We start from the raw sequence: 18,360 nt of genomic DNA on the forward strand, positions 1-18,360 counted from the left end.
GTTAAAACATCATCAGCACCGAGATATTTCAGCAAGTTAGCCCCACTCTTGCAGTAAGCAAAGGCCGAACCCAAAACCTCCTTCCCCTCTTCTGACAGGCTACCACATTTATCGCAGCCGCGAACGCTAAATTTCTTCTCCGTGACCTTTCCAATACTGGATATAGAGTATCTAGCATATAGCATTCACAAAAGTCACTATTCTAAAATGTTAATTAACATATAGCAGGGTCAAAAAGTCGAATTAAAATATTATATTACATTTTCTGCATTTAGTAAATGCTATATATAGCAAATGTTACAAAGCAGGTTCTGCTACTAAGTCCGTGAACCAGACTTTACTAGCGTTACATTTAGCACAGTGTATTGGAGGTTACAAACCCAATGACCAGTGGGTCCAAACAACTAAATAAACACCCAATTGCATTACTTAATGCAATGATATTGGATGTTTTTATTGACATGTCTTGTCTAAAACTAACTGATTGACTGTTCTTCTCAAGTATCTTACAACCCCTTCTCCACAGATCATGAATGTTGTATTATTACTCATTACTTTTACGAAATCAGGACAAATATAAATTAGAAATGAGGAGGTGGGGAAAAAAAGTAGAAAAACATGATTGATCTAGGCAAGTTGTGCAGTTATAAATTACATGGTTCCATGGTAAATGGCGTTAAAAGTAATGAAAATAATTAAATAAAATGAAATATCCTACAACATTTTATAAATACTGTGTAAAGAGTTGTGTTGAACATTAATCATTTAATCTTTATATTTGATTAATATACGCAGTATATCAAACAAAATATAAATGCATATTATAATTCAGTCAGTAAAGATGCCGAAAATTTAATGTTACTATAAAATTAAATTACTATTCTGAGTTATCAAACTAACATGCACATTTCATATAGTGTTTCATGCAAAAACAATCATTCTAACTAACGGAAGAAAGAATACTGGAGAGAAATGACAGACGATATTATTTTCTAAACTGTAGTTGTGTTGTGATTGGCTGGTCTACTCCCAATCGGTCAACTGAAGTAAAATGGCGATTGAATATGTACGTTTGTGTTTTTGTTAGTATTTTAATTTTTATATTTAAAAAATGTAATTATTTTATTAGTGGAGGATTATTGCTGCTTTGTTCTTGAATCTGGATCTTTTGACGATGTGTGCTTGATGGACCATATAAATGTTAAACTAATTATTTTGTGTGGATAAGAAAATGAACAAGCATTTTATTGTATACCGAAGTAAGTAGACTTTAGACAGTAAAAATTAAATAGCTCTCAACAAATAAGTACCGTTAAAATACATGGCTTACCATAATATTGGAGTGGAAGATTATACACATAGCTTAGCTTAGAATGACAAAACTGTTATTCACCATTTTTGGAAATGTTAATAAAAGCCAATCAGGCTATGGGCAATAAATTTTATTTTATTTAGCCTACACCTTTTTTCTTGCTAATTTGCATCCATCTAACATTTTACCTACTTAATGCAGTAAATTCTTTTATTTAAGCTTTTTAATTATAATGTTGAAACAATTGTTGATGCAGACTTAAGTGTTGGAATATTTTTGGAAATCATGCATAAATTGTCTGAGGTTGTTGTGGCGTATATTATTGGAACCTGATTGGAAGTGTCAGTCGTCTAAACTTCATTGTGAACTTAGCCTACTACAAACTTTTTCGTTAAATGTGAATTTAACCCTCGAAGTGGCAAAAAATAAGTTTCGCGTTATTAACCTATTGCCACCGCCCTCCTCATCAAAACAGTAAAATGTTTCAAGGGGTAGGGCTAGAAATTACAAATAACAGAATTATAAAAAATTTTTAATTAAACTGCTTTTCTGGCACAGAGTAATATTTCCTTGTTCTGTAGTTTATTTAACTTGCAACAAAAGTAGCCTAGTTCCACTTTTACTGTTCTAAAATTCATTAGATTTTTATTTTTATTCCCTAAATATTGTTTTGTTCAAAAGGACGATTAATTACAATAGGTTAATTACACGAATCTCCTTACCGGTGTGGATAAATGTAAATTTTAAAATAATTAATTTTTAAAATTATTTACAAACTTACAAATAAATAATGTAGAAAACTTACATAAGTTTAATAAATAAACAAAAATAACGTAACCATAACTTCCTAATATTGTATGTACAAATCTAGTTGCAAACCACCTGGTAACATCTGATGGGGTAAAAATATGTTTTTCTCGATTTAAAAATAATACACGACACTCATACTTTCACTCTGAAAAAAGCACTAACCTATTAAAAAGGAAGAAACTAATTTTTTAATATTTAATTGCTTATATAGTACACTCTAACATGTAAATAACTTTAAAAGCTAATTTCCAGTATTAGTTACCGCGTTGTGGTACTTAGAGTAGCCGAAGCCATGGTTATACAAGAGGCAATGAAGATACTGGACAGAGTGGTTAATATCGGGTGCAGTTAATACGGAAGATAAAAAAAAGAACAGTACACAAATATAACAACATAATAACATTTCCATTTCAATTATTAAAGGAAATATTTATTTATGATTCTCCCCCTCTCCGTATAAAACCATAGACCTACGTATATAGACTAGTTGTATTTATATTACATAGTCCATCATTTGTTCAGGAGAATGAGCTGAATACGTTAACAACATTGAAATCTTGATTGGCAACTTATTTTTTAACAAATTACCTAGACCATTTATTAGGATATATTAATTACTAGAAAGTTCATGTCCCTATGTGACTTGATTATATCAGGAGATCTTAATATAAATATACTTGAAAACTCACAACAATCATGCAACATCGTAAAAATCTTTTGAGATGATGTGATTTATATTACTTTTAACAAGAATCCTACTAAAGGATTAGCTTGTATTCATAATATAACAAAAAGTATACAGTACAACTAACCTAGGTGCGAAGTTTATAGACCACACTTCTTGATCATTATAGCTTATTTTGTCAGATAATTAAGGAAGATGTAATAAGAAAGAATTGTCATATATTTATAGAGATCTGTCTTACAAACTATTTTCAGTTTTAAAGAATTGTTAAGTAAGACTTACTGAAGCTGTGTGCTTTCATAGAATAATGTAGAACTGATGATTTATAATGTATTAAGCATTTTTAGTGATTCTTTTGAGAAATGTCCTCTAAAATCAAAGAAGCAGAGAAATAGTAAACCAAAACAATAAACAAGTATGATACAATGATGAATTGAGAGATAATAAAGAAAGATTTATTGTCTGATTTAATAAAATATGTTCAATATGGTGATAGCCGAGGTAGGAGAAAACAATTGAAAGAAATGTACTAAAAAAAATATATATAAATTTAAAATAAATGAGCAAAAAATTATTTAACACAGTTATTTATTTTTTTATTGAAGATTCTAAAACAAATTACAAAGCTGCATAAAAGGTTATTAGGGTAGAATCTAGAAAAAACGAGTAGAGATACTGAATGTTCAATTAACTGGAATAATTTTAGCAACTATTTTGTTTATGTAGCAACAGAAATTAATATAAATTTACCCATCATTCAGTGAAATGGGAGCAATGCACAATATATAAATAGTTACATGAATGTAAAAATGTCGCAAAGAAATTTGTAAGCTTAAAAAGATTGTCAGTAGTTTTAGCATGTTGGAAAGTGAGGGTTGTTACGGGTTGGCAAATAGAATAATCAAAGAAATCATTTACTTAATAATCAAACCTTTAGTATTTATGTTCAATAGGGCATTATTTGCAGAAGTTTTTCCAGATCTACTAAAAGTAACAAAGGTAGTATCTATCTTTAAAGAAAGGAACAAAGTCTGATCCATCAAATTACAGGCCTATCTCACAACTCCCTATAATAAGCAAGATTTTTGGAGCCTGTATAAAAGATCTACTGAATAATATCTTTGTAGATAATGAGTTACTTTGTGTCAAACAGTTGGGTTCATAACAAGTTTGAGTACTATTAAAACAGTGGAAAATGTAGTTAATTTTATTTTAAATGGTTTTAAAGACAAAATGTTGACTTGTGCTATACTGATTGGTTTGACCAAAGCATTTTATTGTATTTCATACAAAATATTACTGACAAAATTTTAATATTATGGCTTGAGAGACAAGAAAAACTGTTTAATGACTCTTGTAACAGAAAACAGGTTTGTCAGAAAAAATGAGATTTCCAACTTTCAAATAATTAAATCAGGTGTTCCTCAAGGATCTGTCATGGATCTTTTTCTATTTTTAATCGCAATAAATGATTTCCCAAGTAGTATAACACGTAGGTTAGATAAATATTATACACAGATGGGGGTTAGGGAAAGACATTGAAAAACTGCAGTTCGATAAAAGTCTAGCAATGAATAATACAGTGGTACCTATACTGAAATGGCATATAAATACACAACATCTTTGTACGAAACTATTTAGGATTACTGAAGCTATTTGTTAAGGAAACAAACTCAGAGTAAGTAGTAATATGTTTATTAGTGCCTACTATGCCTTCTTTCATACCCAAATTGTGCATGGTATTACTTTATGGTAAAACAGTGCCTATATTGATCTAGTTTTTAAATGTCAGAAATATGCACCGAGAATTAGAAAAGGATTACATAATCGGGAACTTGCTCCCCTGTTTTCAAAGAACTGAAATAATGACAACCCCAAATTTTGCATGTATTTTAGCCTATTTAACACATTGACTGCGAAATTTTCGCCTATATAAGGGTCTCTGGATACTGAAAAAACTGAGCAGTCTTGTATTCCTAGGCAATGAGTCGCGCTGGTGATCCCGCCGTACGGCGCACCAGGATTCTTTGGCTTGCCGGTGATCCACCCACACTGAGTGTGTTAATGAAAGAAAATATAAAACTAGATGTGATATACATAACCATAAATATAAGAAAAAGCTATGCTTTAGATTTTATTCGGACTGTTAGACTTTAAAAAATAAATAATTTTGTGTGACAAAATACAATTTAACATATTGCTGCAATCAGCTTATACTGTCGTCTTCATAAATTAAAAATATGCTTGAGTAATTGGCTAAAATAACAAGTTATTACAAGTCAATAACGTGTAAACATTTATTTATATAAGATTGATGATTTGATTTCCTATTAACTTAGTCAATTGCATACAATATTTGATAACTAAGTGAAGAACATATATAAAATGTAATTCCTTATTTAGTTAAATGTAAACATATTTTAAAATTTACCATTCTAAGTAGGACATTTTCTATCATATGCCTATTTGTTATTTTACTGCTATAACTTAAACAGCTGGAAAAATTTAATTTCCGTTTCTCTATCCGAACAAAATCTCAAGAACACACTGACTTGAAATGTTAACATAAAACTTCATTTCTATGTTAAATGGAGTTTGTGTTATATGAAATCAGAAGACTTCCCTGAACGGTTGTAAATATGTTTACATTGGTCTTATGAGTAACTATGATGGTAATAAGAAAATTTTAGAATTAATAAATTTGTAAATGAACAGAACAGGTCATTTGACAGTTTGAGATATAACATAGTAAAACATGTAATGAGATTACTTTGTTCAATAGGCTACTAGATATAAATGGTTATGGTAAATATAAAAATCATTACCATAAGTTTTACGTCATCTAATATTGGCATTTTCTTTTTAGGTAGCCAAAATGGATTCGGCTGTGATCAAAGCAGATCCTGGAAATGCTGAGTATTACTTGAACCGGTTGATTCAAAGAGCTTTAATTGAACCTAAACCTCTTCTTAAAATATATGAAGAAGAATGTCAGAGGTTTGTTACTGTATCTAAATATAATAAGTACCAATTTAATACAGGTATATGATAAAAAGTTGATATGGCCTACTGTAGGTCAACCTGAAAGAATTTGTTTTTATGATCCCTATCCACTTTTGTCCTATTAACGGGCTGTTTCATCTCAAATAACAAGAGATCATAACCTCGCCATCCTACGTTTTATATAGTGGTATCCAAAGCTTTGAGCTACAATACAAACTTTTATAAACTGCCATAACTCACATTTTTAAGCTCGAGGACAAATCGTTCATTTCTTTGTGAGTTGATTTCTATATACAGTAGTTTAGATACAAGCTAGCTAGCTCATACTTGAAGTTCTGGTGCCTCAGACTGTGGGGTCACTAAGTCAACCAAGCCAGCTGACTCATAGTCCATTTTTCGATTTATAAATTACAATCTGTATTACTTGAAGAAATTTCCAAAAACCGTTTTGGCCTGTACAGAAGTATTTGGTTTTTCTTGTACCTTAGACTTCTTTTTAATAATACATTACTATTAAAAATGCTTGAATGTTTAATTTTGTGTTTTCTTATACAGTAAGTTCTTTTCTAAAGTAGTACAAATTAAGAATGGCTAAGGTTACACTATAAAACATTGGAAAAACTACATGAAAAGCAAATCTTTCCTTGTTTATTTGAAAACCATTAAAAATACAAAAATGTGTAAATACACACTTTATTTATCTTAATGAGACCTTCAAAATTATGTACACCTTTATGCTTATAGATATTTAAATATGTTGACTTAAATGAATTTTGAAGTATTCAAAATTTGAATTCGGAGATCAACACCAAAATACTCTTAAAAGTAGTCATATGCCATAATAAAACGAAGCTGAGTTTCTTGTGAATGAGAAATTGGAATAAACAAAACTGAAACAGATTTAAAAAATACAGGGTATACCGTAAATTTAATCATTTTTCAAAAAAATCGGCCACCATTTTGAAACAGATTGAGATAAGTAAATTTTGTTTTCGTCAATAAGTTCCTTTTATCAAGACATTTAAAATTATGTATGATTTCCCCTATGCTTACTTTTTAAACTTTTTTGATTCAAACAATCGGCATTTAATTTTGCAACACCCTGTACATAGATTTTGATGGACATATTTTTAATGGACTCACCATGGGTGATTTATGGGGAAAGCTTTTTGCTTTATGTCAATATACCAAACCGTTCTCCCGCTATACATACTGCAGGGGTGGTCTGGCACACCTGGTGTAATGATATGTACAGAGTTTCTGTTGTTTATATTGTATTACCTGTAGAACATTCTGATCAGCAGCACTGTATCAGGTGAACAAATTGGCAATGCTGTATTGTCAAAAGCTGGCACTGCTGCATGGGTTTTCTGCAGTACTTAACAGACCTTATAAATGACATTGTTATGGAAACCAGAATAATAAATAATGTAATCAAAACACAAAGAAAACAATATTTTTACGAAGATTTTGTCAAATGTGCAATGTGAAATATTGGAAACTCTAGTTTCTTATGTAAAGTAAATTTTTATTAATAAAACTAAATGAGCGTTTATTAATAAAGTGAAAGTGCCTCGGTAGCTTGTGTAATTCATAATGATAATTCAACAATACTATTGATTTTTTTTTTATCTAGACTCATTATTAAATCAAAGCAAATGAATAATCATTCATTAATTTGTCATAATTATTGGCATCATTGTTATCCTAACAGGTTGGCAATATAAATATATTTTACAACTAAATAGAAGAAAGATTTCTGACCCGATGATTGGACTGCCAAATGATTAGGTCAGAGGAAGAATAACTAAAGCTGTTGGAAACTTCAAATCTGTTTTCTGCATTAATAATTGAGTTGTAATTGTTTAAAAGGTTTTTGTAATGGATAGAATAGATTTTTTGTTTGTGCTTTCTGTCGAGATTTAACAAACACTACTTGCTGGAGTATCCTCTAGTTCTTGAAATTGTAAAATTTAAAGCTTTTCTAGGAATTTTATTTATTTATTCTTCGATAATGTTATGTATAGCTGAGTGTACATCAACTTAAATCAAAGGCTTTGGCATGCCACTAAATTGTGAAGCAATGTTGGGCTGCAGAGAAGATACCACTCCAAATATTTTAATTGGCAGCATGGATGGAATACAAACTTGCAGACAGCTACTCATTCATGTAGAATGTCTTTGTGAACTTACAAAAAAAAAATACTCTTAAATAACAGTAAGAAGCCTATCTCAATCAAAAGTTGTCTGTATATCCATTTTATTCTAACTGTTTGAATTCAATTACGGTGCCACAGTTGAGTTTGTTTATTGCCCTGAAGAAAAACTATATATGTATTTAGCTCTCTGCAATCTACATCAGTCAAAAAGCGCCTACTTCCTACTTTTGTAATTTACTTTCAGTATTTAAGATATTCCCAGTGCCATAGTTCAGTTTGCCTTATTGTCCCGGTGAAGAAAATATACATACATACGGAGGGCTGAGAAGCGGGGAAAACCTATCTACTTCTGTTATAAGGGTGGAATCCTTATTAAGTTCATGCAACATTTCAAAATAATTGTTTATAAGGTTTTGCATTATAGTTTTTCAGACTCTAGTCTGGGGAAGAATGTATCATTCAATGTTAGTGTTCATTTCTCTGAGCTTTTTTCTTTGAGCTACTGTTAAAATGTCATATCACAATGCCAAGGAATCCTACCTGTTTGAGTACCTTAAGTGGAAACATTCACAGCTTTGGTTCATTGTGGTTGGTTTTATAGTAGTGTTTAAACAGTATTTAGAATGCATTATATGGATGTATTAAATTCGTCACTGGCACAATCTAGAATAAAAGTTATACAGGGTGACACAGAATAATGGGAATTTTTGTAACGCGTCGTGGCAGCCCTGAGCAGGTGGCAGCACTGCGGGACAGTGACAGTGACCAAGTAAACAAGCCGCCATTACAGTAGCCATGGACCAGTGGAACTGGTAACAGTGTGCGTTAGCTATAAAAATGTTTTATAAAAACGGTGATAGTTTGAAAGCTGCCCAGATTGAGTTCCGACGTTTTTACAACTTAGGACGTCATGATTCTGTTCCGTCAAAACATGCTATTAGAAGTTGGATTAATAATTTTTAAAAGAGTGGGTCAGCTTTAAAGAAGAAACCAACGGGACGACCAAGAAGTGCTCGTACTGCACAGAACATTGATGTTGTACGCCGATCTGTATTGAGGAGTCCACGCCGTTCGATTCGTAAGCAATCAGCTGCGGTTGAAAAGTCCTGTGAGAGTGTTCGCAGAATTATTTATTTAGAATTAAAATTTCACCCCTACAAGCTGCAGATAGTGCAACAGTTGAAGGAAAATGATTACCAGTCGCGATTGCAATTCTGCCAACAAATGTTAACACACATAACTAATGAAGATGAATTTCTAAGCAAGTTGTGGACGTCAGATGAGGCCCACTTTCATCTCACAGGTTATGTTAACAAGCAGAACTACCGATACTGGGCAGACAGAAATCCTAATGAACTTCATGAGCGCCCTTTACACGCTATTAAGGTTACAGTATGGTGTGCTGTTTCATTACATGGGATCATTGGACCTTATTTTTTTGAGGATGAACAGGGGATTGCAGTAACTATCAATTCTGATCGTTGAAATGTTACAACGTTTCGTTACACCTGAACTGAAAAATTGTCCAGACGTTCAAGAATCCTGGTTTCAACAGGATGGTGCGACATCACACACTGCACGACAGTCAATGGAAGCTGTGCGAGTATTGTTTGGTAACCGTGTCATCTCAAGATTCTGTAACGTTTCCTGGCCCCCTAGATCGCCAGATTTGACCGTGTGCGATTTCTTTGTGTGGGGCTACCTCAAAACTAAAGTGTTCACAACTCGACCAAGAACTGTAAATGAGTTAAAACAGAATTCGGGATGAATTTAACAGTATTCCAGTTGAGATGTTGCAGCGGTCAATGAGGAATCTCCACCGCAGATTTCAAGAATGCATTCGTAGACGAGGACGCCACCTAAAGGATGCTGTTTTTAAAAAATCAAAAATTCCATCAGTGTTTCATAAATGGCAAGTTTTGATGTTTCTTTTAATACAAATAAAACCATTTTCTTCCATCACTCTTATTTTTTAGATTTTTTTTTTTAAATGTTCCCGTTATTCTGTGTCACCCTGTATATTAACTTTGTTTTCGCTATCTGTATCACAACTAATCAAGCACTATTCTAAAATTTTAATTGTAAACAAACGTTTTTGCCTCTTTGACGAATTTCTACTGAAAGTGTCAAACAGCTTTTAGTATCAGTTAGATTTTTTATTATGTAAATATTACCATTTTTTCCAAATAAAGAAAATTTTCAGGTAACTTGTCAGATTTTTCTTTTTTTAAAGCTTCCTCGGATTTAAATTGAATATTTTACAAAAAGAATTAGCCGAATTGGTACAGCTGTTCTTAAAATTAGTGCTTAGCGAAACATTTTGTGATTCATTTACATTTATAAGATTCCTTGCAAACCACATTAATCCTTGACCCTGCCTCCTGACAGGGTTGAGATGAATGCTAACTCTGCTCATTCTATTTCAGACTATCTCATGTTCCTCAAATCCTAAACTCCGCCAGCTGGACTATCTGTTAGTTCATGACCCTTATCCCTTAACTCAGGAACGATAAGATGCCATCCTTCAACCATTTAGTTCAGAATTAACCTCTTTTCTAGAGGTCATGTTTAAAAAAAATATGATGTACTGTTTATTCTGACTCATGAATTGGCTATGTAGGCTATGTATTATAAGAAGGACAAAATAAAGAGGCTTAGGTTAAATAGTATTAATACTTTGACTATCAATCACCGCATTGTCTAATGTTAAATGACACATCATAATGTGATACTTTAATAATCTTTGGTACAGTATTAGTGTATTTAAGTTAACATTATGTCTACTCATAGCCACATTGTGTAATCTTGGCGAACACGCCAAACAATACTACTACCTCGATACCAAATATGTTAAATAGTATTTAGTGACCAAAAACTAAATGGATAGTATAGATTTATTATTTTGACCATGTGCAACGGCTAATTATTTTAAACTAGGTACTAAGTAAAGATGTAAAAATATTTCATAATTTGTTCTCAAATCTTGTTTAGCTTTCCGCCTTAAAGGCAACCATCAGACATATCAATAAAAAATTCAGTCAGTGTCACTTAATATTTTCTATTGAGTTTTAGTATTTCCTTTTTGCTTACCAAATTTATTTTATTACAGGCATCCAGACATCAGTGTTACTGTAATGTTTAAAGAGTTCCAGTCAGCACTACAAAAACATTGTTTGACACTTCAGTCCAGGAATCAAAAATCTGCAGTTTCACCATTGAAGCAACAAGATATGAGTATTTTACAAGCACATAAAGAGTATGTATATTTTAAATGTTAATAAATATTTATCAGTAAGTGAGCATGTCCTTGCAGGGTAAACAACAATTAAATCAGAACATCCTTTATAGTCAACAGTCAAATTCTTTATTACATGAAATTAAACTACAGTATTGTCTCTAAGAACTTATGAAATCTAAAAATAATTTGACAGCTCCTTGTTGATTCAGGAGTTTTATTAATCCCAAATATCGTGTTTACAAGATGTGATTAGTGAAACTGTTAATGAAGATCGACGCAAGCCGAAAGACTGCTATAGTCTGTAATGTCACCACATTGTTTACAGAGTCTGTGGGCAGAGAGCATGTGGTTACTGTAATGTGTGTGATCATCGAGCGCCACCTACGCCATTTAACCCTTAGTACTCAGATGGAAATGTGAGATAATTACCACTCACATGACCCCGATCATTGCAGCTGTGCAGGTCAGTACTTCATTTCGAGGCGAGTACTCACAGGTTGGGTGGCCATGAATGAGACCCACCCTTATTGCGGAACTACAGCTTGGATGGCCACATTCAAGAGTCTTGCTTCTACGTTGTATTTTTATGTAGTGAAGTTAATATCCCCAGTTGGTTCTACATTGCTTTTTGCAAAGTGAGATGTAATTTGTTTTTGAGCCATTTAGAAGATGGTTTTTCTGAATAAAGAATTTGTTAAGCAATAAGAGATTTTCCTGTACTGAGCTCTCTATATGGTCTTTTTTCCTCCATTTACTATTAGGTTAGCATCGTTAGCATATTGCATTATTTATCACATTGCATTATTCTTACATTATTATTAGTTTGTTAAATACATTAAACAATATTAGAATAAATAACAAAGCCCTAAATTTGTTATGATTATATTTATAGAACAGTAAGCAATATGTTGAAATTAGTCATGTAAAATACAATCAACTACATAAAATTACTTCCTCATTAATTTTTTATTTAATTAAATACATGGTTCGTTCCTTTTTGAGTCCATTATTATTTCTCCGTTACATTAAGGGTTTGCCACAGAATTTTTTTGGGAGAGTGAGTGGAAAAGTTGAAATATCTTGTTTTTGAAACCTATAACAGATTGGTAAATTTTTTCCTCAAAACTTTTACTTTTCAGTAGAGAAAACACCAATTTTATAACATTTAGGATAACACAATTACAAAAAATAAATCCATTAATTAATAGGTAATTATGTATTAGAACAGATGGCTACCACAAAATTCCTTAGACTTTATATTGATAATCATTTGAACTCAGGCATCCACATAGGTTATTTTAAATCTAACATTTCTGCTGGTACTTGTGCACTTTGGAAAATGATTAGTTTATGTTACCTTAATACTCTAAAACTTGTTTATAATTCTTTTATTCAGACCCATATAGCATATGGTGTAAGTAATTATTGTGGTAGTACATCTATTGGAAACTTAAATAAAATTCTCTTACTTCAGAAACAAGCTGTTAGAACTATGCTGATGTTGGAATGGAGAGTCAGTAAAATGCCACTTTAGGGAACTGGACTTACACATTTTAGAAACTGTTAGTTTTACTACAGAATAATACATAAAAACTCCATCTTAGGAGATAACAATACTAGATACTGGGAATTTAAAACTATAGAAACACCAGATTAGAATTTATTAAAAGGAAATCTGGTTATTTGGGTATAATGTTTTTAAGAACAATTTCACAGGAAGTAAAACTTATTAAAGATAAAATAAAATTTAAACAAGCACCAAAGATAAAATTACTTGACATCCCTCTTTATTCTGTTTTTTACAAGAGAGAAAAAATATTTACTTTAAATCATGTGTATATATAATGATTTAATACATAATGAATCGCTGTAAGTAGTATTTTAAAATGGTGTTGAATGTCGACCTTTTGTTTAGTCATTTCAATATTTGATATTTAATAAATGTCACATAATTCTGTACATTGTACAAAATGAATTGTACTTGGATTTGATTGGTTGGATGATGGTTGGTGAAAAACCCATTATTTATCATTCTGATCAACTAATTGTTGAACAACTGTCCCACTGAAGTGATGGGTCGGACAGTGCAAACTGTTTTTCACACCAAATTGTCCAACCAATTGTTAAGTGTAAGAGGAATCTTCTGCTGAGTTTTTTAGTCCTTGACTGTAATCTATCTAATGAACTTGACATTTTGACTTGACTCTCAGTATTTATAGTATTGTACTCACTTTGTAGTTGTGCTCTCATGATGGCATGATTCTATTTTTGCATTATCTTAAAACAAACACAAAATATTTAAGAGACAGTAATTGATTACGTTTATTATGCTCTTATTCCGGGGGTAAATGTGGAAGATACAGTTCGGTACCAGTTCCTACTAATTCTACAGATGGTGAATTAACTACACTTTGGTAACTTCCATTGCAAATAACTTTCTAATGGATTCTTTATATTGGTTGGCAATGTGATATATGTGGAACCATGATACTTTTACGTGATGATTGATAATCGATGCCATGGCTTCATATTATTAAATTCCAATACAGAATTGTTTAATATATGCTTGGAAAGCCACAATATTACATCTAGTTACGTGACGAAGCTAAATTTCAAATTCAAATAAGTCTATTCTCGGACAACAGCTGATCGGGAATATACAAATTACCAATTGCTAAGACGTGTTTTTGTTTTACTTCCTGTATGAAAAACTGTAGATATGTAAACAAATTAACAATTTTGGTAGTTTTAATAAAAATATTTGGAATATACAGTAATTTGTATTTTCTTGATTGATTCTAACACATCATCACAAGTGTGTTAGGTCTAAAGTATTAGTAATCAGCTCTTTAGAATTTTATATTTTACTTTGGTACTACCTCGAGTAATGTTTTTTTTTTCGTCTCCATCTGCATGAGCTATGGAAGCACCTTTGATGCTGCCCCACACTGGAAGCATTACTGTTAGTCCGTTCAACAATTATTGCCTTTTACAAGATGTTCAACCTTTCCAAAATTTTATTGTTTACTGTTGGTTTTTTAATGTAATGTTCAAGCATTTTGTTATTCAAATAAATTATTTTCTCATTGCCTTCATAGATGCCCATAAGACCAATGTAAAAATGTTTGTTTATGCTCAACAAAATCTCATTGATTAATATGCACTATCTTCAAATCAATGTTGTCTGTAGAGAAATAAAGCTTTGTTTACAATTTCAACTCTTTAGGTTAGTTTGTTCTCAAATATTGTGTGGACACACAGTTTGAAAAGAATTTTTTCAGGTCCTCGAGAGACAGGATTCACTAACGCCCACCCAATAAGTCTTTGAAGTGCTGTCCTAGTAGTTCATAATTTAACCTGTAATAAAAACCAATACAGCATTAAGTAATTTGCATAGTTTATCAGTTGGTGCATGCCAAATTTATATAGTGATGAGCTGACTTAACTTAAAACTATATATTTAAAATAAAATTTACTATTAACTGCAGTATTTTAACATGTTATATATTTTTATGTAATACTATATGCATTTATTTATTTAGATAAATACTGAACTAAAATAATAAAATAAATTAAGCTCGGTATTATACACTAACATTCGCTGACAAACACAAACTAATTCACCGTCAAACAAATCATTGTTGTCACCATATTCTTAGTCATTGAAACTTTCTAATAACAATGTTTCAAGTTCTGAAGAACACAGGTAAACAACAAATGAAACCGATCGCCATTTACTACAAACAAAACTGAAAGTGAAGATCACATTAGTAACAGCTGATACCATATCATTCCAGCTGATATTATTTGTAGGCTATTATTGTGAAAACAATAAGTACCAAACATAATTGAGATAATCCAAGCACATTTTAGTGGAAAAAGCACTAAATGAACAGTAATTGCTAAACACCGAACAGAGGACGCGTAGCGCACGTCTTTCGGCGTTTGGTCCACTAAACAGTCGGACATGTAGCGTATGTCTTTCACCTGTAATGGGTTAAAATAGTTCACTAAAGTACCGTTTTATATGAAAAACTGGTTAAGAAGCTGCTTGATTTGTAAATTTTGTTTATAGGTACACTGCTAAATTCACATCACTAGGAGAACTTGTTGATCAGAGGAGAAGACGGCGCAGACCAGATATGCAGAACCACTTGTATCAAAGAATGCCATTGGAAAGGTATAGTCCCCAGGCTGCCCATGCGAATAATAACATGTATTATAGAAATGGTATACAGCATCAACAATCAATGGCAGTAAACATAAAAACTGAAGAGCCTATGCAGCCGTCAGCAGCCGTTTCCCAGCCACCGTCACATACGGTCAGCAGGCCACCGAGTATACAACCCCCTGTTGAAGAGGAACCACCTCCAGAGTTCATCGAAATGTCATCGAATCCTCCAGGAATGCCCGGTAACTGCCAATTCTCGAGTTTGAACATTTATCAAAACCAAGTATCAGATGAAAAAGGCCTTACAGCTGCGTCTGATGATGGGGCCAGTAAAATAGAACTGAAAGGACCAAACAGTGCCAGTGGAGTGGATGGTGCTGTTCAGTCATCATCAACACCTGACAAAACCAATCTGTTAAGTGCTGATGACATTTCCCCCTTGAATGTGAGATGTGTCAAGTGCATTACTGCTCTAGTGACTTGTGCTGTTATGCCTTGTGGCCATTGTTGTCTATGTAATATTTGTGGACAGACGGTTTTATCCCTGAAACAGGTTTGCCCTGTTTGCAGGAAAGGTGTTTCAACTGTGATAGGCTATTCAAATTTAATTTATAATGTATATAGGTAGCAAAGTAAATAAACAGTATTAATTGACTATTTATATGAGTTTGGATGAGGTTTCTTATGTATCTTGCTTATACGTTATTAAAAGTTGTATCTTTTCAGATTTGATTGTTTACCTCCCTTGAAAACCTCAACAGATAGTCAAACAAAACAGGATCAGTTGAAAATTGGCCTTAAGATCTAAATAAGCGTAAATGTCAGTAAGTATCTATTCCTGTCATTAAGCCTTAACATTTATTATTTAACATAATAATTGACTAGAAAATAACGCTTAAAAATAAGTAGAAAATCCATTGACATGCTAATTTTTAACAGCATTTTAGCTCTCATGAATTACTAATTATTCATGGTTTAGTTGGCATTATAAACAAATTGCATTAGCTTGAGTTGTAAAGAAATCATAGCTATAACACTTTACCAAATTATAATCTAAGTGTTTTAAATTAATTATAAATATAATATTTACAGACCCATGTAGAATATAGAACTATCTTATGTCACCTCAAAAAATGTTTTTGAGAAGCATACATTTTATTATTCACAACAACCGGAATGAACAATGTTTAGCTTAGACTACTATTCAAACATGTTATTTTACACCACACTGACTACAGCTGTAAAGTGTTTTTCCCTCCCCCGCCCTCTCAGATCACCAAACAATAAATGTCAGCTGGCCACAATGAAACAAAAAGTAATATCTTAGTAGCTGTGAGACTCAGAAAAATTAAATACAATGTGTTTCAAAAAGAATATACGTATTTCAAATTCACATATTTATTAACATTTAACATATACAAATATGAAATTTTATACAGGGTGATTCAAAACTAAACAGCAATCTCTCGAGAGCTTAATTCTATAGCTAAAAACAAGTAAAAAAAAGTTCATATAACCATATGCCCGGAAACGCTTCGTTAGCGAGTTACGCCTAGCGAAAGATTTCGCCCGGATTTCAGAACCCTTGGTGAAGTCAGGCCGTATAAAAATGGTAAAGGTAGTTACAAAGATACAAATACGATTGTTTTTTATGTTTTTATATCTGACAAATTTATTAAAATTCGTCCCAGAGCTGTAAATGCAATACTTTCAGAGATATCTTACGTAAAAACACAAGAATTGGTGCAAAGAAATAACACATTTTTGTGTTTAACGTAAGATTACTTCCATAAATGTTTAAATAAAGGTCATTTTTTTCTTAAACAGATCTGTAGAACATTTAATTCTGGAAAGATTCATGTGAATTACTTAGGAAAAAAAATTAATAATAGGTATTGAAATTTAGCTTTATTTAAAAATAAAAACAGACGCACAAAAAATGCATATTCTTATCTGCATAAATATTAACTAATGTTTAGGTTGTGAGTAACAGCTGATCCATTTATTCAACACTTTTTATCGTCATATTTTTCTTTGCAAAGGTTGGCAATATCAGCTGATCAACAATTAAGTTCATGAAGTAATATTTGAATAACCTTTATGGAGGTTTTTGTATTGTGGCGTGTGAAGATTGTATTTTGTGAGATCCTGTGATTATTTGGAAATATTTTATACAAGTGTATAAAATATTTTATTAAAATATTTATTTTTAAAATATTTTATTAAATATTTTTATAAAAGTGTATGTAATTATCTTAGTAAATAATGACAGATAATGTAAATGGTATGTATTCGTTTGAAGAGTATACGGACATGATACTGATTTACGGCAAAGTTAACAAGAATGGTTTAGCTGCAGTTCAGGAATATCGTGATACTTTTCCACATCGAAGAACACCTGATCGCAAAACATTTGAAGCTGTGGAGAGACGACTTAGAGAAACTGGTAGCTTTAAACCGAAGCGAATAGATACTGGTCGTCAACGTAGCGCAAGGAACTATAATAATGAACAAGCAATAATAAATGCTGTAGAATTATCACCAACTACAAGCACCCAGACGATTAATCACGTCAGTTAAATATTTGCCAGTCAAGCGTATGGTGGACACTTCATGAAGCACAGTTGTACCCATTCCATATAACACGTGTTCAAGACGTATTACCGCAAGATCTTAATAAACGGAAGATGTTTCTGCCGCTGGTTAAGAAGAAATTGTTTACGACATCAGTATTTTCTTCGGCGTATTCTCGTAACTGATGAATCCTGTTTTACTAGAAATAGAATTGTAAATTTTCGTAATACCCATATTTGGGCGTACGACAACCCACATGAAACTGCGACGAGGCATTTTCAACATACATTTTCAGTCAATGTATGGCTTGGTGTTCTGGGTGATAATTTTGATTGGTCCATTTTTCCTCCCAAATCGACTTAATGGAGTAGCGTACTTAAATTTTTTAAGAACAAACCTGCCTACCCT

The 18,360-nt window shown here is 32.0% G+C and overlaps 1 protein-coding gene across 1 annotated transcript; it reads left to right on the forward strand.

The window, feature by feature from the left end:
* The first annotated feature begins 1,023 nt into the window (after positions 1-1,023).
* Positions 1,024-16,105, forward strand: LOC124362812. Its single transcript, XM_046817641.1, has 4 exons — positions 1,024-1,259; positions 5,674-5,804; positions 11,079-11,225; positions 15,283-16,105. Exons 2-4 carry the CDS (start codon positions 5,683-5,685, stop codon positions 16,004-16,006), a joined length of 993 nt encoding a protein of 330 aa, XP_046673597.1. The 5' UTR covers positions 1,024-1,259; positions 5,674-5,682; the 3' UTR covers positions 16,007-16,105.
* Positions 16,106-18,360: the final 2,255 nt, after the last annotated feature.

This window comes from Homalodisca vitripennis, chromosome 5 (assembly GCF_021130785.1).
Source record: "Homalodisca vitripennis isolate AUS2020 chromosome 5, UT_GWSS_2.1, whole genome shotgun sequence".
NCBI classification, from domain to species: Eukaryota; Metazoa; Arthropoda; class Insecta; order Hemiptera; family Cicadellidae; genus Homalodisca; species Homalodisca vitripennis.